At 37.5% G+C, this 27,244-nt stretch overlaps 1 protein-coding gene across 1 annotated transcript in view; it reads right to left on the reverse strand.

Moving 5' to 3' along the window:
* Nucleotides 1-9,613, reverse strand: part of LAMA1 (laminin subunit alpha 1) — a 158,576-nt gene extending 148,963 nt beyond the window's left edge. The window contains exons 1-3 of the mRNA XM_090285005.1: nucleotides 9,607-9,613; nucleotides 8,020-8,190; nucleotides 7,310-7,422 (exon numbers count right to left, since the gene is read on the reverse strand). Coding sequence (XP_090141131.1) covers nucleotides 7,310-7,422; nucleotides 8,020-8,190; nucleotides 9,607-9,613 — 291 coding nt within the window. The remainder of the gene's footprint in view (nucleotides 1-7,309; nucleotides 7,423-8,019; nucleotides 8,191-9,606) is intronic.
* Nucleotides 9,614-27,244: the final 17,631 nt, after the last annotated feature.

Genomic DNA, 27,244 nt, shown 5'->3' on the forward strand with positions numbered 1-27,244 from the left:
GAGAGAGAGGGCAGCAACTAAACCTGCAACCTAAGCATGTGCCCTGACTAGGACTCAAACCCCCGACCCTTCTTTTTATGGAAGGACGCTCCATCCAACGGAGCCACATTGGCCAGGGCATACAAAGCCCATTTTAAAATAAAGTGTTGACTATCTCATGTGATTTATTATGAATATCTTTCACAGCATTGTAAAGTTGAAATATTATAAGTTGAATGATCATAAGCATGGGACCATCTGTATATATGAATTGTGTATGAATATACAATATATAGATTTTGTATTCATATACATATGTAGATTCTATGTGCTATATATAGGTCATATACTATATGTAATTTTATAACACTATATTACTACATTTTATATTATTCTAAATTCTATAACACTAAATTATATATACTATATAATCTATATACTATATACAGATTTCTAGATATATACATCGTATTTACATATTTATATGCAATGTATATGTGTAAATTCCTATACAATACAGGCAATAAACATTCTTTTTTTAAAAATAATTTATTTATTTATTTGTTTATTTTATTTTTAGAGAGAGGGGAAAGGAGAAAGAGAGGGAGAGAACATCACTGTGCGTTTGCCTCTCACTCGCGCCCCCAACTGGGGATCTGACGTGTAACCTAGTAATGTGCCCTGACTGGGAATCGAACCAGTGACACTTGGCTCGCAGGCCGATGCTCAATCCACTGAGCCACAGCAGCCAGGGCTTAAACATTATTTTTAAAGGACTACTCAAAACAAAACTAAACACAAAGGTGCACTATGTATCTTAAAATTGATATATATTCACTACATAATTGACATACTTATGAGATCAATCTTTTCTCACTGTTGAGTTATCACACATAGCAAAAAAAAATGTCGAGTATGGGAATTCTTATGCAAATAATGAGTAAGCCATAGAGAAGAATATTGATACAACTTTAAAAATTATTAATACTGAGTTCTAATTATTTCTGGAAATGCTCATGCTATGACATTAAATAAAACATCAGGACACAAACACATATGCCATACATATCAGCTGGAGGGATGATATCACCCAATGATGCAGACAGGGCCCAGGCTCTTAAATCTCAGCAAGTCATTATACTTGAGCAAGTTACCTAAACTCTCTGTTTGAGTTTTTTCATTTGTCGAAAGGAGATAATAACAGGACCACATTCATAGGGTGAGCATGACAATTCAATAACACAGATCAAGTGCTGAGCACAGGGTCTGGCCCACAATAAAGGATGCTGCAACATTGTTGAATACACAGGAATGCATGCAAAGGTCTAAAAGTAGTATGTCAAAATTATTAGTGGTTGTTTTAGAATGAAGTGAAGGAGCTGTAAGTTTTTCTGCCTCTTTACAGTTAGATGTACCCTCTACATATTTTTTTTACCATGAACCCATTTTACTTTTCTAACCATAAAAATATTGAATTGATTTATGAATTTATTTTTGCAAAATTTGCTTAATTGCACTTCTTAGCTAACTTCAATTAGGTTATATCAAGGTCTTGTTTAAAGTTTCCCTGGTGATGTCTGAAGATCTTTGGGACTTTAAGGTCATTTGTGGATTATAAACAGGGCAGAAGGAAAGGAAATGTTTTTCAGCTTGAGGAATTTCTTAGGTGCTGAACTAGCAGCCATTCTTCACTCTTAATGCTACGGCACTCTACTTGTGAATTAGAAAAGCATATCACCCCACTACACTTTATACATCTCTACCACACCATACAACCCAAAGTAATAATACATACATATATGCACAAATGGAACTACTATCATTTACTCTCCATCACCATCCTTCTTAAAGTCACAGCACCAAGATATCCCCTTATTGCAGTCTCTCAGCAGAGATCCAAGAACACCTAGTCGATGTACCAGAAAGCAGTCCATGATTTCACCATACGAATGCTAAACTTTGCATTTTTATTCTAAAGTTTATCTAAAAACTTAATATAAACCTATTCAGGACCTGTATATATATGAAATGAAAGGCCTTTATAACAAAATTCTGTTCCAGGTTAAAACTGTGTCTCTGGTTTATGTCACTGCTTTGCTACAAGTGATCACCTACCGAGAAGGTAATATTTATGAGGGCTGCAAGGAACTGCAGATCTACCTTTGTATTCTCTGTTTTGTGGGGATTTGAGGAGAGGCAGTATCAGGAAGTTGAAAGGCTAGATGAAAAATTGCTCCTCTCAGAGTACCTGCTGTTCCTGTGTGTGCCCTTCACCCTGGCTACAGCATTTGACTGCAGTCTCCAGCCTCCCAACCACTCCCCAAATGAGCCTCCTCTTCACAGCTCAGAGGGGGGACATTCTCCTCCAAGCCTGTACGTGCAAATAACCCAGATCACCTCCCTAAGTTCATCCTCAGCCCTTACTATTTCTGAGTTACCTTGGTACTCCTTTTCCACTTCTCCAACACTGTCTAACCAGTTCCTCGTACTTGATATGACCTTTAAATACCTGGTGTGGTTTCTGCTTTCCTGATTGGATCCTGGCTGATAAATAACATCGTGCATTTCAGTATATTAACTTTTAACAATTGTGGTAAAATATACATAACACAAAACTCACCATTTTAGCCATTTTAAGTGTACAGTTCAGCAGCATTAAGTAATTCACTCTATTGTGTAACCACCACCACCATCAACCTCCAGAAGTTTTTCATCTTCCCAAACTGAAACTCTGTACCCATGAAACAATAACTCCTCATTCCTCCTCCCCCCAGTCCCTGGAAACCACCATTCCAATGTCTTGTCTCTGTGGATATGACTACTCCAGGTACTTCATATAAGTGGAGTTATACAGATTTTGTCATTGTGTCTAGCTTATTTCACTTAGCATGTGTTCAAGATTTATCCATGTGTTGCATGTACCAGAATTCACTTCCTTTTTAAGGCAGAATAATATTCCATTCTATGTACATACCATATTTCATTTATCCATTCACTGTTGGACACTTGGGTTGCTTCCACCTTTCAGCCATTGAGAATAGTGCTGCTATAAATATGGGTGTGCACATAGTTTTTTGAATACCTGCTTTCTATTTCTTTGAGAATATACCTAGAAGTTGAAATTCTATGTTTACCAAGGAATTACCACAGCAATGCCTTATTTTACATTGTCACCAGTAATGCACAAAGGTTGCAACTTCTCCACATCCTCACCATCCCTTATTTTCTGTTTTTAATTTTTTTGTAATAGCCATGTTAATAAGTGTAAAGTGGTTATCTCGTTGTGGTTTTGACTTTTATTTCCATAATGAGTAAATATGTTAAGCATCTTGTCATTTGCCCAGTATATCAAGTTTTAAAGTAGTGTGTTTCAAACTGGAAAATCTTGGGGTAATATATTAAGAAAGTTTACCATAAGGTATACATATTAAGATAATTATCAGGGCCTAAAATAGCATTGACAATGATCCATCAGTTGTGCATACTCTATTAGAATAATTTCTTTAAAATCTTAAGTTGTCACGAAAGTTCTCTTCCTCAGTTTAATGGTGTAGTGCTATGCTAAAGAAAAAGCTCTTAAGTCACCTGACAATGAGTAGTTTATTATAGTCTATGTATTGCCGAAGTGAGCACAAGGAATAGTTTATTACTGGAGACCACCCACATGTATGTTTTATGTTTGTTAAAATGACTCTTCAGCTTTATTTTTCTTAAAACAAAAATACCACACTCATTTAATCCCTATAGATTTTTATAAAAGTAAGATATCACTAAATATTTAACTGTTAATTCTAAGATCTTGTGAATCAATGTAAGAAATGAGCAGTGGGCACTATTTTGAAGAGGTAAAGAAATAAATCTAATAATTCCTCTTGTAATATGTTACTAAAGTAAACACTTTGTAGTTAAATCTTACTACAAACATACAACATTTACAGACTTTCTGATAACACCACTTTTTATCTTTTCTTAGCTTATCTTTCAGGTAGCCAAACATTATACACAGAGGTTAAAAATGACATAATTTGAACAGCATGATCAACTAGAAAATCAAGGATGGAATCAATGTCTTTAGCATTTGCCAACACAGAATGAAAGTGACTAATTTGGTCATAAAACCTCAGGATCTTACACATTTAGTAAGGTACATGAACATGTTTACAACATGAAGTTGTTATTTTGCCTAATTTTATTAAGGTCTGTCTATAATGTTACTTTAGAAATCTATACTTTAATTTCACATTTTTATAGGAGTGAAACAAAGAAGTCAAAAAGTTTGTGAATTGTCATCTTTTAATCAGGTGGTAAACGAAAAAGAAGAGGAGAATGTGAAAAATGGGATTTATTGACACTGCCGCTCTTCACTCAGTGCCTCACCTCTGCCAATGCCTGGGCATGCAAGAGCGAACAAGACAATCCTCAATAAATGGTAACAGGGAAAGGAAAGGGAAAAGAATGAAGAGGAGAAGGAAGAGGAAGAACATATCTGCAGTCTCTCCCCTCGGGAGTATATAATCTAGAAATGAACTAGTGGCTAGTTAGTGGCTGGCTTGATAGGGAAACACACAGATTTTGACAGTGGGAAAAAGTCATCAGAAGGTGTAGTCACACTCTAGATCTGAGTGTCAGTGAGACCTCAGAAACAAGGGTGAGATGTGGGAGAAAAAGAACATAATTGATAAGGGAGAGATCTGAATGTCAATACCTATACAGAATTCAAATTTAGCCTCATTACGAGAGGGACAACCTTGTCTGAATGCAGTAGAGGTAGGCCTTTACCTGGAATTTCACCAAGTCTTTGGAGCTGAGTTTAGCTGCTAGGAAATAAAGGGTATAAGGAACATGTTTACAAAACCATGATGAAAGAATCCAACAAACCCAGAATGTGGGATATTCTATAAGACAACTAGCCTAGTCTGTTCAAAAAGTCAGTATTATTTTTAAAAATTTGGAGGACAATTCAGATTAGAAGAGATTTAAAAAGCATTACAATCAAATACAATGCATGCTTCTTATTATATCTTGGTTTTAAAAAAATGATAAAAGACATTGGTGGATAAATTGGGAAAATTGGATGTGGATGTAGAAATATTTATTAAGAAATTACTGTCAATTTTGTTAGAGGTGCTAATGACATGGTGCCCATTCAGACAAATGTCCTACTTTGGGGGGAAAAAAATTGTATTGGTACAATGTCACAATGACTGCATTTAACTTGAAAAGTGTTCAGCAAGACAAAACAAACATAAAACAATGTTTAAAAATTTCTGAACCTCAGGGGGGGTATATGCATATCAAAGTAACATGCTTTTTGCATTATCAAATATATACATAATAAAAAGTTTCAATAAATAAATACATCTGAGAAAGGTTTCCTTAGATGTAAACACAATGTACTTTTTTAAACAAGTAAGAGTATAGCAGAGATTTTATATTGTGTAAAAGGTAAAGAAATTACTGAGCACTAATTATTTTAAATAGTCTTAATTTAGAAACTTATCTCAAAACACTAGAAATTACCTAGTGATCTATAACTATATATACAGTTGACCCTTGAACAAAATGGGTTTGAATTCAATAAATTCTTGTTTTTGATCCATGGTTGGTGATCTGCAGATGTAGAGGGCCAACTATATGAATTTTCTACACTATTTTATATAAGGAAATGAGCACCCATGGAGTTTGGTTTCTGCAGGAGTCCTGGAACCAACCTCCCATGGATACTGAGGGTAGTTAAGTTTTTATGAAGTCAAAAGTTATATGCAGAGTTTTGGCTGTGCGGGATTTGGTGCCCCTAACCACTGTGTGGGTCAACTGCACATGCCATTTTTGAAATATGTCTTAAAGACCTAAAATTGATTTGCCTGTGGAATTTCTCAAGCTGACTAAGTTCAACTTAAAGCAAAAGTTTCCTTCAAGGTGAAGTCAATCATGGCATGTTGCTGGACAAAGGATAGTCTAACATGCATTTGAAGTCTATATGTAAAATATTCAGCTGTTAGTTTGGCCAAACTCATATGATACTACATTTCTAATGATGAAAATAGTTATACTTTTTCCCTTAACAAAAGGAAGATAAATTGAAAAAGTGATTGGAAAATCAAAATCTCTGCAGAAGCATCCTTCCCACTGAAATAAAAACAAAGTTCAGGGGAAAAGGAAGTTCTTTCTTTTTTTTCTTAGATGGGTTTGAAAATATCAAAGCATGACATATTAACTCAGGACATATGGCTGAAAATAATCAGAAGTGATATTTTACTTACATAATACTGTGAACCTAAACTTGGAAAAATGTCTCCTGAGTTGTAAAAGTTGGTTGTTACTTTATTTACTGTTACTATTAGAGGTCAAAATTTCCTGTACATGAATATACACAGTATTGTCTTCTCCTTAAAATCTTGCACATTTTTAAGCTGTCATTTATTCAAAGAATTATAATGATTTGTCATTAAATCTCCAAAATTCCTATTTTAATGCTATAGTGCACATTTCAACTATTTGTCTCAACTGATATTTTGCATGATGTTGAAGAGTTCTAACACAGGGAAGCTGAATGAAAGTAAACAGGAATATCTTGCAATAGTATTTTGTGAAACTAAAATCAGAAATTGTGACAATAGCTGCCATCTCTCTTTTTCATCCCTTCCATTCAGATATATTTTTTCTCATTCCCAGGAAATTTGGGGCAAACAAGGCCTATACCATATTTTTCTCCATTCTACTATGTGGTCTTGAAGCAAATCAAGAAGATGCAAGTTTAACCTGAACCAATTATACCTTGCCTTTCCCAACTCAGGCTCAAGACTTGATCATGGAAGTTGTCACAGGACAACTCCACCTTACTCACAACCCTCACAGACAGCATAGAAAGGGTGAGGCATGCTCAAGGGGTTTGACACTATCTCCTTTTGTTTCTAAGCCTTATTTTCTAAAATAGTGTTGCACAGTAATAATAGCAAGATAATAAGCTTGAAAGGCAGAAAATGCATGCATTTTGTACCTCCACACTACTTCCAATGTGTCTGTCAACATCTAGCACATAGCCTGACAAAGGATCCTGAAAAAATGAGGGTGTCCCACTGACACAGCTTCTAAGAACATCAAACCTCATGGAATAATTTCACCCATTTTCTCAGAGATTTCTGGGAATGAGAAATGCGTCAAACAATGGTACTATGACTACTTCTGTATATCACTTAACTTCACCTGGTGGACAAACAATGAGAACTGAATGTAAATATGGTAAGAAACAAGGTAGACTTTCCCAAAGGTCATCAGACTATAACTCAGCAACCCACAGACATTCTTCAGCAATTCTTGCCTTACCTACCTGTCTTAAGTCCAGAGTGATTGTGACCCAGTGATATTCTCTCCCATTTTGAATACTGGGACTTTGCCACCAGTTATTGGTGCCATCTATCGCATTTGATATTGGATGGCGTTCTGTTAAAAAAAAATAGAAATATAATACCCTCTAGGTCCATCCATGTTGTCACAAATAGCAAAATTTCATTCCTTTTATGGCTAAGTAATATTTCATTGTATACATGCCCAACATCTTCTTTATCCACTCATCTATCAGTGGGCACTTAGGTTGCTTCCATATCATAACTATTGCAAATAATACTGCAATGAACATAGGCATATGCCGGTTCAAATTAGTGTTTTGAATTTCTTCAGACAAATAATAAGAAGTGGAATTTCTGGATCATATGTTCTATTTTTAATATTTTGAGAAACCTCCATACTGTTTTCCATAATGCCTGAAACTCATATAATATTGCATGTCAACTGTAATTTAAAAAATTATAAGGAAGGAAGGCAGGAAGGAAGGAAGAAAGGAAGGAAGAAAATAAAAACGTGTACTTTTCAGCTTTTGGTTTAAATTGTTTTAACTTCTAAAATCTGTGCTAGTGGAAGTGAATAGCAGTGAAGGTGAACACATTACATTATTTATGGCTTCCTAATAACAGTCTTCACAATCATTTCAAAAAGTATAAATTCCCACCAGTGCTTCTAAACAGAAGGAGTAACACTTGCCTTTGGGGTTGGCACTGTTGCCATCACAGACCCGGCACTGTGGATTCCGCACAGGTCGATTAGGCACATGCTCCACAAGTTTGCAGAACATCTCAGGTCCCTTCTCACCACAAGTGGCATTGGTGATGATGTGAGCATTGCTGGCAAGATTGAGGATGGCAGGAAACAGTCCTGAAAGTAAAAATTCACTAAGTCAGCTCAGCCACTTGAAGTCAAAAGATTACTGCATATCACTTCGCAGGTGAATCAAAAGGAGATTGTAAGTCTATGTGCTGAGTGAAGGAAGTCTTATACAAAAGCCGTTATACAGTGGTTTCATTTATATGAAATTCTAGGACAAGAAAAACTTGTCTATGAGAAAAAAAAACCCTGAACACTGGTGGCAGAGGGTAGGAAGGACTGTGAAGGGACACAAGGGAACTTCTTCTGGTAATACTATGTTCTACATCTTGATAAAGGGTTGGATTGCACAGGCACATGCAGTTGTGAAAAATCATAGCGGGCATAAGATTTGGGTAGATTGGCATGTTCCACTATATGTGAATTTTACCTCAAACAATTAAAAAGAGTCATAAAAAGTGTTGATTGAGTTTGGGAGTGAAGTGTACTTTGTCTTTCAACTCACTTTGAAATGCATCAAGAAATAAGCTGGATTAATGGATAGATAGAAATGGATACAGGGACAGACAGGGGATAAAGAGTAAAATGTTCATTATAGAATCTTACTAAGAAAGTAGATGTTCACTGTATAATTCTTTCCAATTTTCTGAATGAAATGTTTCATAATAAAATGTTGAAAAAATAGGTTTTAATTAAAGTGTCAAATGATCCAATACACATATATGCCAGTGAAATTCAAATATCTTTCATTTAAAAGAAGGGCATCCTATTTCAGTTGCTTCTGTTAGTATTTACAAGATCTTTCCTATCATTATCAAGGATATTTTCCTCTGTCTTCCCATTCTTTATTGCCCGTTTTCTTTGGTGAATAAAACTTGAGAACGCAAAGATCCAGTTTTCAAAATTCTCATCAATTCAGCATTAATATTTAGCTTTGTACAGTTCTTTGGTTTCCAGTAAAATTTATCTTTAAAAAGCTGGTCCGAATTATTCAGAAAACAATTTTTGGATGACTGTAAAGAAAATAACTCTAATACGTTCTTTAGAGATTTAACTTTATCTTGGTAAAAGAGGATAATAGCAGAGGAATTCTAGAAAGACCTAGAAAGTAGAGTACATGATTTTGAAGAGGCATTCTACATAAAAGGACATTGTGAACTGAGACGTAGTATTGAGAGAAGGGGTCTTAGCTAAATGGGGTTTCTCAAATTTACTAGAACTTGACCTTCAAAGATCACAGAAGATCATTTTTTTCTTTATTAAGAATACAGAGTCAATATTATTTCTGAAATATTTCTTTTCCAGTAAAAATTTTAAAGTACAATGTAATTTTAGTAATATAGAAGGAATTAATGCCTTCTATTTTGATTTTCTTTAGGTATTGCTAAATCTTTTCAATAACTTTTATTATAATTTATAAAATAAAAATGGTTATTTTTGTAAGAGTTGCTACACTAAAAAACTTACCAGGCATCTATCTATCTAAAAGCATAATTTATTAAGTAGTCTTTCAAAGACTTTCCATATCAAACAGAGCTGCCTATTAGTAGTTCTATCATAGTAGAATGATTCCATTTAAGTCAAGAGGCCATTAGTCTCTCAATAGAAAATAATAATTGAATATTTGTATTTTAGAGCATTATTATTAATTTTGATTCATAATATCATATACTATGTTTAATATGTTATATATTTTTTCATTTTAAAGTTTTTCATTTTTATCATATCCCTTTAAAAGTATATCTTTTTTAATCAAAGGGGCTTTATGAGGAAACATTAATCTTTATGTTTAATTATGTAGTTCTTCATATTATTATTTTTATCAACCGGTAGTTAGACACTTACACTTTATGAAGTAATCTACTTGCTAAAGTGACATGTAATTCTTGGGGGTGATACTTATATGGCAGGCACTGATATTTATTCTGTTTAATATTGAGGTAAATATTAATTTTCTCCATCCTTTATGATCATAATATCCTAGTTGCCTGGTTCAAATGTATCTTACGAGTTACCGGTTGAAAATATAATATGGTTATAAACTGCAGTGTTTTATCCAAATAGCTAAATGATATTTTGGGGGGCACTGTATCACCTGTGTGCATTTAGATTTGCAGTACAATCATCCCTCTCCATTCCCTTCTCACAGGTTAGTCAAGCGAGGAAAAGAAACCAAGGTCACAGGAACTGATTAAACAATGCATTTCTCTATCAACAAATGCTTTACCAGTTAACAAAGCCCCCACTTTTTCTTTATTCTCTCCTTCCAGTTGCTCTGCATCAAGAGAACTCCCCACTTCCTGCCCAGCGCTCCTCCCCAACCCTGGAGATCTTGTAAAGTTATTGTGGGGAGTGGGAGTGGAGGGGGCGGGGCAGTTCTCTGTACTCAGGAGTCTATGCTCTGAGTTACTGAAAAAAAAAAAATGTCAAACCCTATATACATAAACTTAACATAATTTTGGTGAACAATATCTTAATTGTATTAATCAGCATCAGGTAGTTCTTGCACTAGAAAGGTTTTAAAGAACTTCCACATTTCCTTATATTGCTGGTATTCTAAATACACTTTTAATTTTTAAAAAAATAGATACATTCGTGTATTAGCTTGGTAGTGTAGGAAAAAACTGCTTAATTTCAAAAATATATCCCAGTTATCTTTCACTAAAATTAAATACATCTCTCTTCTCAGATATACTAGTATTTGAATAAAAACTAAATTAATCCTTACGTATTACATTTACTCTTCATAGTTATAGAATAATTATTATTCCTTGTTGCATATAATAAGCACATCTGCTTGAAGATGAAAGTTAGTTAGAAATATGTACTGGAGAAAACATGTTTTTAAAAGTTTTTTTTTTTTAAAGTCCCTCAGGTTGCTGAATCATTTCAATTAAAGGGTAACTATATAAGCTTCAAGCAGGAGGAAAGATAAAAAAATCAAAGGGTGAGAAAGGGCACTAGGATCAAGAACCTACCAAGAACAAAAGTTTGATTTTCCATGTAAAAACCAAAGGCAGAAGGAGGGCTGTAGCAGGATACACGTGACAGAGTTTTACCATTACTTAACTGTGCACTTAATAAATCAGACTATACATTTTTGTTGAGAGACATGATTTACTTTAGTTAGTGTTACTCTAATACTAATTTGTACTTTTCCCCCATTCAGGTCACACAATGGAATCGTTTTTCTATCCCTATATTTAACTGGTAGCTAAAGACTTCATAATGCCAAACTCCATCAAGCATGAAATAAATTCCATCTCATTCACCAGTAGCTTTTTTAAAAATCCTTTCTTCACAGCCTGATTACATTTGGTTTACTTAAATGTATTTCAGGACCACATTAATTTGATAGAAATTCTTTTATCACTATTGGGTGAAAAATTGCCACAAAGCTGACAAAAATGCTACTACACACAATTACCAAAGTTTTCAGCTGAGAAACTTCCAGATAGTTGAATAATTCATTTTTAGAGATTTCCAGGTTTTTCCCAGTAGACAATATTTTCACCACCTTAAAAAGAGAGTATCTATGATGCTGACTAGCCCTGAGGCTCATGGCAACAACTGCTTCAACAATATTTCTCAAATGATTCAGGGCCAGTGGCTGGAGGCCTTATAGTGTGTGTGGGTGTGTGTGTAAGGGAAGCGTGAGTTTTTTCTAATGAGGTTTTTTCTATTTTGGAAGAAAACAAGTTCTACAAAATGTCATTTGCCTAATCCATAATCATTATGGTATTCTGGGGAAAAAGTGATTTGCAATTTTTAGTTAAGGAATCTGTGGCAATATTCCAGGTCATTTTTTCTCAGCATGAAATTAAGGATTATGAACATTTTCTATAATTGAATAATAAAATTAGCTTCTGGTGTCAAAAATTTTTGTTCTGAAAAACAGTCAAAGTTACTTGTTCAATCTATGGGGAAATTTGAAAAAAGAAACAAGAATTTAAAATTTCTGCATTGAGAAATCTGTGATTTTTAAAAAAACATTCAAATTCTTTATTTTTATCCATATATCCAACTCTCACTTTCCTAATCTCACTCACTAATCATGTAAATATCTATAAAGTGATTACAGAAGACTGGTATTGGAAATAAACTATCCTGTTTCCTGAACTCTTGGAAACACAGTAGTCACCTGACTGAACAATAAAACAGTACCTCAAACAGCTACAAATGGCATTATTTAGTGAAAATTCTTAGAAGCATTTATTTACTTATTTATTAAAGGTTTTCTTTATTTATTTTTAGAGAGATGGGAAGGGAGGAAGAAGGAGAGAGAGAGAAACACCAATATTGGAGAGAAACATCAATCAGCTGCCTCTTGCACACCTCCAACCAGGGACTGGCCAGCAACCCAGGCATGTGCCTGACCTGGAATCAAGCTGGGACCCTTCAGTTTGCTGGACGACGCCCAACCCACTGAGCCACACATAGAAGCATTTAATACTATTCCAGGATATATTATCAATGTACTCTAATGACATAATTTTAAAGTATTCTAATAATATTTAAGGCATTCTAATGACATCAATTATAGGGGGATGTGTGAATTCATATTTAGTAACATATCCATATGAGTCATAAAAAGTAAGTAAGAAAGTTGGATTAAGTTCAATAACATTGAAATGAGAACCTCTTAGGTGCAAAGCACTATGCCAGGCACCTCCTGGGACACCAAGATGAAAAAGCTGGGCTATTCTACCCCAAAGGCTCTCACAATCAGGAGGGAAACAGAGACATCTACTCACAGATTCTGATAAGTATAATATTTAAAATGCAGCAATATTTAAAAATAGATTAGATGAGAGAATCTAGAACAAGAAATTCAGTTAGGCATAACCCAAGCAGAAATATGAGGGCACATGCTCAGGCACAAGCAGGTCGAACATCCTTAAGGCTCCTCATTGCTCTTCAAAATAGATTTAAATTTCCTTCCCTTTGCACCTTTCATATACCCATTCATTGCCTAGTATCCTCCAAGCTAAGCCCAGGTCTTCACCGAACTCCAGGCTAATATAAATGTTTTTCTTTTGTCCTGCTTTAATTCATTATGCCCCTCACTGCACTTACCACTTAAACAAAGATCGTTAATTTGCTGACCAGTCTCCTGCCCATTCTTCTCCCCTCATTATCCTTCTTCAAAAGATATAAACAACTCCTGACTAACATGTGAGTTCCTTCAAGGCAGAACCATGTCCTGTTTGTTCTAGGTCAGCATCTGGCCTATGTGAATGCCCCATGCCTGGGGCCTGAATGAAAAAAAATGAGTACATGAATGAAGAAGTGTTCTCACAATCCTGGATTACTAGCAAGTGCACAGAACCAGGAGCCTAAATCTAGACTCTCATCCTGGTTCCACCACCAACTAACAGTATATCTAGACAAGTCAATCTCTCAGAGCCTCTAGTTCCTTAATTATTAAATGAGTACCTCTATGAGCCCGTTTTTCCTCAGATACTATGAATCTAGAATTTTACTTAATAGATTACCAGATAAATTTGCCCACCATTCTCTCTTACTAATTAAAAAATAAGTTAAGAATGGCTTTTCTCCATTTAATGAATGCACAGAATGGCAAAGAGAATTACTTTGGTGATTCTTCTTCTTGGATAAAATAACCAAATAGAAATATAAAGTGGTATTATTCTCTTTGCTTACTTGGAAGTAATTCTTCAAAACACCTGAAGAGCAACAGATGAGAAACAGCTGTTGTTTCATACACCCTTAATCCTAAACCAGAGTACGCTAGAGGCTGCTTTGCTTCTGATTTATGCTGACGGCAATAGCCCTCCCTGAACTTTTGCTTACTCCTCAGTGTTAAAAACTAGAAAACAGGCCCAAAATGGAGTTGCTCATGCAAAACCCCACATTATCAAACCAAAACAATACAGTTTCTGGCTCTTCCAGAAAGGGAATCTTAAACTGGTCACTCAGGAATCACTTGATCAGCACTAGTTAGATAATCTGCAGGTAGACCCTCGATATCCTCTATAAGCAAAGTAACCTTGCACTAACCAGCCTGTCTTTTTGCCCAATATAACTTCATTGTCTGGCTCCCAATTGCCTATAAAAATCTTTCATTTTGTTCAGCTCCTCCAAGCTCCTTTCTATTAGATTGGATGCTGCCTGATTCATGAATCACTAAATAAAACCAGTAAGATCTTAAAAATTTGAATCTTGTTTTTCAAAACCAGTGTGTGTGTGTGTGTGTGTGTGTGTGTGTGTGTGTGTGTGTGTCATGGAATTCTTTCAAAACAGTAAAAGCTCTATTTAATATGGCATGTTTAATACCTAACCTATATGTGTCCAGGCTTAAAATAGAAATATCCATTCAAAACAGATATTTTATATGAATTTTATTAGAATTACTAGTGCCTATGAAAAGTGGTGTTGGGTAAGAAGTAAGAAAAATGGCTTTTGAGTTAGTACCCACTTTGGATTCCAGGTCTACCACTTTCCAGCTAAGAGGCTTTACCTGGCAGTCTCCTTATTTATGAAATGAGAACCATAGTGCCTAGGGATTTTTGTCATTATTAAATGAAATGATGTGGGTAAGAGACCTAGTATGATATCTTAAGGGCTCAATAAATAATTGCTACTATTATTTTCATATTACCAGTAGAGATCATTAACACAAATTTCCTCAAATATAATTCAACTTTTATAGTTATATTTCATATATTTGAGTCTCTGTTTCTCTGATTAAATTTTTGGTGAAGTAGTTGGTTTGCATTTAAGGGCCATCAAGTAAGACAAGTATCTACTTTTAAAGAGAAGAAACACACTCAGCTAAGTGATGTGCATCATGACAAAGGCACGGAGGAAACACGGACCTTAGGCTCACCTCATGCTCACTCCATGGCACAGAAGGCTGGACTGCCAGCTCAGCTCTACTCACACTTGTCACCCTTCCCAATCTCCCTCCCTACCTTCCTCTTTGTTTTCTTTTTCTCATATTACTCTTTCTGTAGATGCTTTTGCAACGCTGTGTATGTAGTTGAATCCCTGTAAGTTAAATGCACACTGGTAAAATCACACTCTTCTCCCCCCCCCCTTATCTAAGGACATCTTTTTCACTGATTTTAGAGAGAGGGAGAGAGAGAGAAACAACAATTGGTTGCCTCTCATATGCACTTGGACCAGGAAGCATACACGCCCAGGACAGGGATCAAACCCACAACCTAGGTATGTGCTGACTGGGAATCAAACCTGCAACCTTTCAGTTATGGGATGACACTCCAACCAACAGCCAAATCAGCCTGGGCTCACAATCTTCTTTCGTGTTTCTGCAAGCTGACAAGAGAAGGAATTTTGAGGAGGTAACTTTTGAAGAGTTACCTCAAAAATGACAAGGAGCTAGCCTGCAGGAATAGCACTCTATTTGAATATATTTGGATTTCTTTGTAATATATTTTTATTTATTTACAAACACGCTGAGAATAGGTTTGTGAGCTTCGCCAAAGGGCAGCAGAAGATCAAGAACACTGGTAGAGAAGGTGCTTTGGTTAAGGTGTAGTGAGCGAGGCAAATGGTACAGGGGACTGTTAGTTTCCTTTCCCCACTTTTTCTTCCGGAAACCTAGCTCCTGGCCTTCAGATGCAGGCAGACTGTGAAGGTGGTTGAGAGAAACTCAGGACAGGCCAAGAGTTAATATCTTGCTCAGGTGAGGTCCAAAGTGACCTGACCAGGTGGGCCTGGAGCAGCAGCTGCCCCCAGTTCAGCAGAATTAAATAAAATCAGTCCTCAACATTATCCAGGTTTCCTGAATCAGAACTTTCATAATATCTTTAACTCTTCCATTTAAAGTAATAAAATCAGCCTTATGAAATGTAAATTATCATTTGATTTCTTTCATTGGGCATTCGAGCATATTTTCAGGGAGACATTTCCTATAAATGCTGAGGATGGTGAGCACATATAAAAAGAGAAAGGGGTACAGACATAGGAAGGTTTAGATTGAAATTCCTTATAGTAGCACATCCCCAACCCCTAACATATATTTGGGAGTCCACTAACAAGCTGTGGAAAAATTTGTCTTAACTCAAACTTTTTTTTTCTAGAAAACAATACAAATATTATGTATATTATGAAGTAAGTGTATTTAAAATATAAGCATAAATGAAACTGTTTTCCTACTTTTGAGATAGGGTATGTGGTGAAATGGTTGTAACCAATGACAGCTACAGGGACTCTCAAGGAGATAGTAAAACAAACACCCAACAGATTTATGGCTGAGAACCTACAGAAAACCAGGTCGACCCAACATGGTGACTAATTTTACCTTGCATTAACCCCAGCCTTATTATAGGCACATTGTAATACATTAGCATACTAAACATCATCATGATGGGAACCAGAAAGCCCACGTAAGGACACAAAATAGCCAACAGGGCTCTTCTGGGAAGTCTTCATCCCGTTCTCAGAAAGATTCTGAATATTCCTCCCCCTTATTGAATGCCTTCCTCTTCCATGAAATTGCTTCAATAAAAAACAGTAAATCCCACAGAAGAGGGGCTTTTATATCTGTGGAATAGCTCACTCTCTGTCTCGGGTCTTTACTAATAATCTTTCTTTCACTTTAAACTCTATGTTGGCTTGCCTTAGAATGGCTTTTTGTGCAAAGCCAAGAACCCACAATGTGTAGCTAACCTTCAGGTTCCTGGACCCCCAGAACTCCTGCGTCACTTTTACTTCTGATTGATCAGCATTATTTTAAGTATATTTTGTTGATTGTGCTGTTACAGTTGTCCCAATTTCTTTTCTCTTTGCTCCCCTCCTTCTAGTAACCCCCTTCCCTCCAGCAATTCCACCTCCCTTAGTTCATATCCATGAGTTTTGCATATAAGTTCTTTGGCTTCAGCCTTGCCTGTACTATTCTTAACATCCCCCTGTCTATTTTGTACCTACCAATTGTGCTTCTTAATTCCTGCACCATTTCCTCCTTACTCTCCCTTCCCCTGCCCAGTTGATACCCCTCCAAATGCTCCCCGTACCTATGATTCTGTTCCCATTCTGGTTGTTTGCTTATTTTGTTTTTGTTTGTACTTTTTAGATTCTGTTGTTGATAGCTAAGAGTTTGTTGTCATTTTAATGTTCACAGTTTTGATCTTCTTTTTCTTAAATGAGTCCATTTAACTTTTCATATAATAATGGTTTGGTGACGATGAACTCCTTTAACTTTATCTTGTCTGGGAAGGATTTTATCTGCCCTTCCATTCTAAATGAAAGCTTTGCTGTATAGAGTAGTCTTGGTTGTAGGTCCTTGCTTTTCATCACTTTGAATACTTCTTGCCTGCAAAGTTTCTTTTGAGAAATCTGCTGGTAGTTTTCTAGGCACCTCTTTGTATGTAAGTCTCTTCTTTTCTCTTGCTGCTTTTAAGATTGTCTCGTTATCTTTAACCTTTGACATTTTAATTATGATGTGTATTGGTGTGGTCCTCTTTGGGTCTAGCTTGTTTGAGACTCTCTGTGCTTCCTGGACAGAGTCTATTATATGTCTATTTCCTTCATCAAATTTGGGAAGTTTTCCTTCATTATTTTTTCACATCATTTTTCAATCTCTTGCTCTTCTTCTCCTTCTGGCACCTGTATGATTTGGATGTTGGCAAGTTTAAAGCTGTCCCAGAGTTTCCTAAACCTCTCATTTTTTTTCAGTTCTTGTTTCCTCCTTTTGTACTGGTTGACTATTTATTTCTTCCTTATGTTCTAAATCTTTGATTTGAACCCCAGTTTCCTTCCCTTCACCACTGGATTCATGTGGATTTTCCTCCATTCCACTTAGCATAGCTTTGATTTCTTCCCTTATGCATTTGTCATACTTAAATCTTGTCTGTCAAGTCTGTGAGCATAGTTATCACCAGTGTTTTGAACTCTGCATCTGTTAGATTGGCTATCTCCTCATCACTCAGTTCTCCCACTGGAACCTTGATCTGCTCCCTCTTTTGTGCCATACTTCTGTGTCTCTTCAATTTGAAAGCTTTCTGTGTTTGTCTCTGTGTCTTAGGTAGAGCTGTCAAACCTGTTATGTTGTAAGGGGCGGAGCCGTAGACATTCATCAGTGCAGGGTGACCCATTTCACCATATTGCAGCACTGTATATGGGGGATGGGTCTGAGAGGGAACAATGCCACTTGTTCAGCACTTGCCCCTTTTCCAGGCACTTCTCCCACTTCCCATATATGACTGGCACCCCTCTAGATGCTGCCCTGGTGATGGTTCCCAGAGTGAGTGGGTCTACAGATGTTTTAGGACCATGGAGGTCATCCAAACAAATGGACTCCACTGACCAGCAGTTTCCTCCTCCACCCCAACCACAACCAGTTTTCACAGCTAGAAGCAATGCAACTTTATTTTCGCAAATGCTGGAACCGTGAGCTGTGCAGTCTGGTCTGGGGTTGGTTTTGCTTCCCAGGTTTCTCTCTCTGCTTTTAAAATGTGTGACTGCACTTTCCACCACTGGCTACAGAGACTGCTGTGCTTCTGCTGGCACACCACATCCTCTCTGCCCTGGCTCCACCCATCCTATCTGTCTGGATGAGTATATCATCTTTATTTCTTCATTGGACTTCCATGCAGTTTGATTTTCTGGTACTTTTGGTTGGTTTTTTACTTTTGAGGTAGTTGTATTCCTTCTTAATTGTGGAGGGAGATGCAGCATGTCTATCTACATCTCCATATTGACCAGAACCTTGTTTGATCAGCAACTGATAGCAATTCCTTACAAATAGCAGTTCCTTCCTCCTCTGCTCCTTTCCTGTCAGAAACTTGAGCAAGTGCTTTGTCACAATAGGAGAATGCCATTTAAAGAAATTCTATTTCATGCTACTTATATTAAGTTAAAAATCACTTTAATCACTACTAAATGAACTTGTTTTATATATCAAATATCAGTATTCTGGGAGTGTTAAAATAATAAAACATCAAAGCTAGTGCTAAAATACATAGAAGTCTTGCTTGTTCACTATGAAACAAGCAGGACTTTTATTTCCAGTGAGAATTATCCAAATGGTACCAGTTAGTTATTTTATTTCTTAAATAAAGAAAAACTGAGCACTTGGGAGGGTTTTAAATGAGGGTGACTTGAATCTCCTGTAGACATGGAGCCCCTTCAGTGCAACAGAAGCACTAACTAGAGAACAGCTGCCTGGTTATGCCCTCCCCCCAACCCACCTTAAAAAAAAATGCTTAGTTTTTGGACTAAACCAATTTAATCATTGATGGCTGCTAGTAAAAGAAAAGCTTTCTAGAGATTCCAAGGCACTTTCCAGCACAGTGAGAAAAAGAGGTAGGGAAAGAAGGAGAGAAAGAAAGACCTCCACACAAACAGTGAGGAAAAAGTCAAATCCAAATTTTTGAGCATTTGGCCTTTTAACACAGTTGATCTATTTTTTTTCCCTCATACGGTAAAATTAAGAGAAGATTAATCTCAGAAAAACCAAAGATGGTGGTGAGTGAAAGATCTTAGCATGATTTTGCTAGAGTTCCATTTCCATAGCAATGGGCTCAAGGTGTCCTTGACAAAAACAGAGGTTTTAACTGTTAAAATAAACAAGCCTATTTGCAAGCAAGGCATAAATATCATCTGCAGAAAACAGCGCCTTATCAGAATTTGCCCACTCCTCCCACAAAGGCTTGTTTGATACTTATATTCCATGATACTGCAGTTTTAAATTCAACATAAAAAAATACAATTCATTCATCATGAAGTATTTTTCTCTTTGTTGCCAAAAATTTAAGTTGTTATTAAAGGGCAATGACTGATCAAAATCATAACTGCACATAAACAAACCATAAAAGCACCTCAAAATTCACATGTATGTTTAAATTTTATATCCTTCCCATTACCCCTCTTCACACCTTCCAAATCCTTACAGGAGTGAACTCCGCTACGCCATTTAAAGGAAAGTTGAAAAGCAAGGACAGCTTTTAAACTGAGTATCACCAGTCCTATTGAATTGAAATAAAGTTTCATATTTTATCATTTATAACGTTTGTACTGTTTATATAAATTTTGTAATCCTCACCTGAGGATACTTTTTATTACTGACTATTAGAGAGCTTTAGGGGGTGGGGAGAGAGAGAAATATCTATCAGTTGTCTCCCGTGCACACACCAACCAGGGATCAAATTTGCAACCTAGGTATGTACCCTGACCTGAATCGAATCCATCACTTTTGGTGTGTAGGGCAACACTTTCAACCCACTGAACAACCTGGCCAGGACTGCACTATTTACATCATTTTAAAATACCCAAACACATCAATTAATTCAACATTTCCTTATCATCCCAAGAACTTTTCTACAATTCTTTCAAGGTCTTAGCCTTTTCTTCCCCTTTCCTTTGCAATTCTGTGCTCTGTTGTATAGATTTTGATTGCTTATTCTTTAAAACTCTGGCATCTTTGGGAATGTGCCCAGGGCTGCTTCATGGGTGTGTGGCCAGTACAGTCGCCCTTGGTTTAATGCTCTGTTGAAACTGTCTTGAAAGTTTTCATAATTTAATCAAGGGGTTCCACATTTTTCATTTTGCACTAGCTCTTCAAATAATGTTACTGGTCCTGGAAGTGCCCAGTGGCAGCTTCAATCGATGACTATCCTCACAAGTATTCACATACCTCTGATGAAATCATTTGACAATTGAGAAGGAGTCACCACCTTTAACTGAACACAAGTATCATGACCCCAAGGTGGTTGGATCCACCCATTACAGCTCCTTTCATTCCACTGTATATCTAGCGACATTTTACAAGTAAATCATTTAAGGTATCTTTCACCTTAGAGAACAACAACTAAACACTTCAATTAAAAGTACATAGAGTCAAATTATATTGGTATCATTCTCACTGGGATAAATAATAGTATATTTTCTCAGTTTCAGTACCGTTGGCTTTTTTTTTCCTGAAATTGGGTTGCCTCTTAATAGATAATGTAATGGTTTCCTATCTTTCGTAAAAGTTCTTACTATGTCAAGGACATATATAAGTATTGTATTCACCGTCTCCAGTTATCTGCCTCACATTTGCTCTTCACTCAACTTCAGTTGGAATTCTGTTCCTTTAAATCACTAAAAGCACCTTTTTGAAGGTCTCCATTAACTTCCATTTGGTCAAACCCAACATGCAGTTTACCTTCAGTTTACTTGACCTCAAGTACTTTTGTCAAAAATGACCTTTCTCTCTTTCTTAAACACTGTCTTCTTTGGTCCTCTATTACTCACACTACAGACTCCTAGGTTTTCCCTCTGACACACAACTTGTCAGTCTCTGCTAGTTATCCTGCAGGTCTCCACCTGAACTGATTGCCTTAGAAAGCAGAAGGCAGTTAATTCACCAAACAGGTGCATTCTCATGAGGAAAGTGGAAAGAAGCGTATTTTCCAAAAAAGGCATCTCCAAAAACAAGATAAACAACATAATATATATTAAGTTCAGGGCAGACACTTGGGTTTCTCATCCCATGTGCTCAACACTTTCTTCTTTAATATTATTAATCCTAATTTAGATAATGATACGTGTGGGAAGTAAATAAATACGCTGGGTTGTGGAGTTAATGGAATCTCAACTGTGGCCAAAATAAAACTAGCATGAGTTTAATAAAGATAAATGCAGGACCTTCTACTTTCCACCCAAAATCCCCACAAGCACAGCATAGTCTTGGCAAAGGTGCAAAATATGTTACAGTTCCTGGTGACAGAGATACACAATATGAGAACAATATTAATGAAAAATGTTAACATGATCTAAGGTTGAATCAATAATGCCATACATACTCTTAAAGGCAGCAAGATGACCCTTAGCCACCACAAATTTAATAACTGTGACTTAACTATGCACAAATATTCGAATGTCACCCTGTGTTCAAGCTTGGAAAAGGGAAGTTGAGAATTAGAGCAGTGCTTCTCAGATGTTATATATACAAATAACCTGGAGATCTCATGAAAATGCAGGTTCTGATTCTGCAGGTCTGGGGGTGGCTGAGATGCTTCATGGCTGAGGATCTTCCTGGGGAGGTTGCTTTGAGTTAAAAAGATTAAATGATCTCTTGAGATTTTTCCAGTTCTAACACTCTGGAGTTGGCCAATTCTGCCAAATGTTGGCGCAAAAATCATCAGACTTATTAGTGAGATCATGCTTCCTCCAGCACTTTTCTGTCACTATTTAACCAGAACTCCAGACTTTCCATCCTGCATTCAATTCTTGTAGACTTTTAACAGCTATTTTTAGAGGGAATGCAGTCCTTCAGTTAAGACAAAGGCTTTGGCTTACTGTAAAAAGCAAATATCCTTCAAGAGCTCCAAAACTAAAGGCACAAAATACAAAAAAGGTCGACTGAGCATCCAACAAGGAAATCTATTAAAAGAAAGCAGTAGATTGATTTTTCAGCCCTGTTCCACTCAAATGATGCTCCCACTGGCCTGGTTCATTCATATTGAAAATATGCTTTTGAAGACATGTAGTAATATTAATATAATGTTAAAAGGAGGACATTTGCATAGCACTATCTCATTTCTTACAGAAGGCTATCCCTTTAAGCCCGACTCCTACTGGTTACTGGTATTCTGACCAATCTGATGTGGCAGAAAAGTAGGTGGCCACCAGGTGTCTGTTCACAGAGGGCCTGCAGGAAGGGTTTTGCACAAGGTGGGAAGAGGTGGGTCAGAGAGGAGAGCAGCATCTGTTCCCTGCCTACCTCAGTACCTTGCATATGAGTTTCTGGAAAGGGTCTAAATCTAGGTGACAGATGGAGGGGAAAGAGTTTTCAAGAGAGCCTCTGCAGGTAAAAGCAGGGACATGCATAGAAGGTGGGGTTGTCTCTCCATCCTGATGAAAAAAACCCTGGAGAGGGGGGAGGAGAGGGGAGGAAGGTCAAGGACATGCAGCTTATCACCACAGCAGTGCCCTTCACACTTAAATAAATTTTTAAGATTATATTCCTTTTATTTTTAAGTTCTTTCCTACAGTATATTTTTATTATGGTAATATGGACAGAGAAAATGTACTTTATTTCCACACATTAGTGATGAAGAAATCAGGACCTAGGCCAATAGATTACTCCAAAATAAACCACATTTATATGCATCTTCTGTAACACATTTTCACTGAGAACAAACCACCAAAGACAAAATGGCCATCCTCTACTACACACTCCACTAGGGTTCATGTGCAGGTTTCCCATTTTGAGTGAACTGCAAATCTTTAACTGATATGCTGATGAATAGTGAGGTTTTTCAGTTTAAGTTCTAAGTCACACCTTCCATAATTACATTACCCATTCTTCGTTCTCAGTTAGCACTCAGCACAGACCTCTCTCTACCTGCTGTTTTCTCCAGACACAGACTTTCACCCTGAACAAGTTAGCAAGCTTAGGTAGGGGCCTAATCTTCATACAGGAGAATGTCAGTCCTTCTTTCAACTTCTGGGTCTACACTCCCAAACTGCCAACGCAGCACTTTTTTGAAAGCAGGGACTGCAAATCCCAGAGTTCTTCATGTAGTACGCTGACAAGTACTCAAACTGAGGATATACAGTAGTCCCTCTCTATATCGCAGTTCACTTATCACGACTTCACTATATCGTGGGATTTTTTAAAATATTATATTTAGTTATTTACCGTGGATTTTTTGCTATATTGCAGGATTTTGCAGTACTGTATACGTATGTTGTTAAAGTTACATAGGTTTAAGAGTGTAGAATATGTTTAAGAACATAAGTAGTGTTTATAAAAGTGTGGAAAAGATTAATAAGGGAGTGGGAAAGGTTAACAAGGGACTGGGAACAGTTTATAAGTGTGTAGGAAGGGTTTATAAAGCCTTAAAATATATATAAATACTAAAATAAATGTAAGATTCCTACTTCATGGATTTTCACCTATCATGAAGGGTGGGCTAAACTTAATACCTGCGATAAGTGAGGGAATACTGTAAACTGAGGTTTTATTCAAGGCGGACATCCATTTAAACATAAACAGTGACTTCCAGCCAAGATGGAGTAGACAGATATGCTGCGTCTCCCTCCATAGCTAAGAAGAAATAAAACTACCTCAAAACTAGAAACAACCAGAAGTTCCAGAAAGTTAAAGTGCATGGAAGTCCAGCAAACAAAGATACAAAGAAGAAATACTCATCCAGACAGGTAGGAGGGGTGGACCCAGGGCGGAGAGGATGCAGTGTGATGGCGGCAGAAGCAGCAACAGCAGCAGGCTGGCGTAAAGTGCAATTACACATTTTGAAAAGTCAGGAGGGACACCTGGGGAGCATTCCAAGCTCCTCACCAGACCTCACAGCTCACTGTCCCAGCACTGGGGTAAATCAAGCCTCATTGCTTTTGACTATGCAAACCAGTGGGAGTTGGGATGGAGGCAGAAACTGCTGGTCTCTCAGCAGAGCCCGCTTATTTAAAGGGCCCCCACAGACCTAGAACATCCGCAGACCCACCTACTCTGGGAATGACGGCCAGGGCAGCAACTAGAGGGGCGCCAGTCCAGTGCGGAAGTGAGAGAGGTACCTGGAAAAGGGGCAAGTGCTGGGAAAGCTGCATTGTTCCTTCTCAGACCCCTCCCCCACAAACAGCACCACAATGTGGTGAAATAGGTCACCCGTTACTGACGAATCCCTAAGGCTCCGCCCCTTACAATGTAGTAGGAGCGACAGCTCTCCCTGGGACACAGAAGCAAACAAACACAGAAGACATCTGGCCTAGATGGAGGCCTAGACTGACATGCCCCATCTCCTTCCACAACTAAGAAGGAATACACTACCACAAAACCAGAAATAACCAGAAGTTCCAGAAAATAAATGGAAGTCCAACATATGAAGTTATAAAGAAGTGGTGCTCTTCCAGACAGGTAGGAGGGGTGAAGCCAGGGAGGAGAGTTCAAGCTGTGCTGTCCAGGGTGGCAGCAGCAACAGGGACAGGACAGCGGTAAGCACAGACAGCCGTATTTAGGAGGAGAGCACCCCTGGCTGCAGACCACACCCATCAGCTTGCGATTCCAAAGCCCGGGAAGGCAGATCTCCATTACCTTGGGCTGTGAGGCCTGGAGGTGTTGGGGACAGAGCAGGAGGCTCCTGGTCTCTCAGCAGAGAGTGAATGGCAGGAATCCATCTTGGACCCCCACCTCCGCAGAAAATGCCACAGCGTGGTGAAACGGGTCGCCCAGTTGTGATAAGCACACAGGGCTCTGCCCCCTATAGTGTAGGAGATGTGACAGCCCTGCCCAGGAAGCGAAGGTTAACACAAAATGGTCAGGATGGCACAGATCATGATAGAGATCCCAAACACGCAGCTGACCAGACAGCAAATATATGATCTTTCGTACCAGCAGATAGGAAATCTTTCTGAGGCTCAGTTCAGAGCTTTGGTTATAAGAATGCTTACAGACCTGACAGCAGATCTTAAACAATACGGGGAAGGAATGAAGGCTAGTCCTGCTGAAACAAACAGAAACACATATAAAACAAGTGGTGAGGGAGAGAAAACCAGGGATCAAATGAACAAATTGGAGCACAGGGTAGGAACAAACAGTCAACCAGTGCAGAAAGAGGAAACGAGAAGTGAGGAAAATGAGGAGAGGCTCAGACACTTATTGGACAGCTATAAGCGGGCCAACATCCAAATCATAGGCTGCCAGAAGGTGAAGAAGAACTAGAAATTGAAAAATTATGTGAAAAAATAATGAAGCAGAACTTCCCTGAAGCAGAACTTTGCTAACTTGGGGAAGGAAATAGACTTACAGGTCCAGGAAGCACAGAAAGTTCTAAAAAACCTGGACCCAGGGAGAACTGCACCAAGACACATTATAATCAAAATGTCAAAAATTAAGGATAAAGAGAGAATCTTAAAAGCAGCGAGAGAGAAGAGAATTATGTACAAAGGGGGTCCCAATTAGACTATCAGCTGATTTCCCAAAGGAGACTCTGCAGGCAAGAAGGGACTGGCAAGAAATATTCAAAGGAATGAAAAGCAAAAACCTACAGCCACGATTACTCTATCCAGCAAAGCTATCATTCAGAATAGAAGGGCAGAGAAAGTGCTTCCAGGACAAAGTAAAACTGAAGGAGTTCATCAGATCCAAACCACTGTTATATGAAATGTTAAAGGGACTTGTTTAGGAGAAAGAGGATCAAAATTATGAACATTAAAATGAAAACTGTATCACAACAACCAACAGCAAAAGCTAGGGAATTGAAACAAAAGCAAACTAAGTAGGCAATGAGAGTGTGCCAAGACTTATAGGTATGGGGAACATTTGGGAGGTCAGTGGGGAGGGGGAAGTGGGGAAAGGGAGGGAGATGGTACAGGAATTAAGAAACATAGTAGGAGGGAGTGGAGTAGATAGGAAGATGTTGAGATTCAGAACTATATGCACAACCAATGGGCATGGACTAAGGGGGGGACAATTGGAAGGAGGGGGGTCACTGGGTGGAGGGGAACAAAGGGAAAATAAATTGGGACAACTCTAATAGCATAAAAAGCATATTTAAAAAATAAAATAAACATAAACAGGAACTAGTACAATATATGAAATTAAGATTTCGGTATAAAGACTGGTTCATGCATGTGTGTGCACATCCATGTGTGTGTGTGTTTGTGTTATGTTCAACTACCCATAAGCAGCTAGCATTAAAATCGGTGATGGACCTTCCAGAGGTAGTCAGATGGTATTCTGATCAGGAAGACTGCCCATATTACAGGGTCACCCACATAATGTTCTGATATCTGTCTCCATCAACACGAGCACTTATTAATTAGCAAAGGAAAAATCGAAATGAGTGATTAGTAAAATTGGTGGATTGTTAATGGCATGATGAATAAGAGAAGTAGATTCTTATTAGAGAAATTCATGGTAGTAAAGATGTCTATCTAAATTAAAATATTTCAGAGGGACTTCTTGGCCATAGCAGAATAAAGAGGTTGAAAACTCTCCTGCAAAATAACAATTACATAACTGGACAAACTTTTCAAAAAACATATTTCATGACTCTGAAATCAAGTGAAGACTAACAAAAAATTGGGAAAGTTTTCTTTATGAAAAGCTGCCAGCATTTCAGGTTGGACCAGTAGAAGAGATCAGCACTCTTCCTGGGCTGTCCCGTGCTCACGC

This window comes from Furipterus horrens, unplaced genomic scaffold (genome assembly GCF_987537825.1).
Source record: "Furipterus horrens unplaced genomic scaffold, mFurHor1.1.pri manual_scaffold_8, whole genome shotgun sequence".
Classification (NCBI taxonomy): domain Eukaryota; kingdom Metazoa; phylum Chordata; class Mammalia; order Chiroptera; family Furipteridae; genus Furipterus; species Furipterus horrens.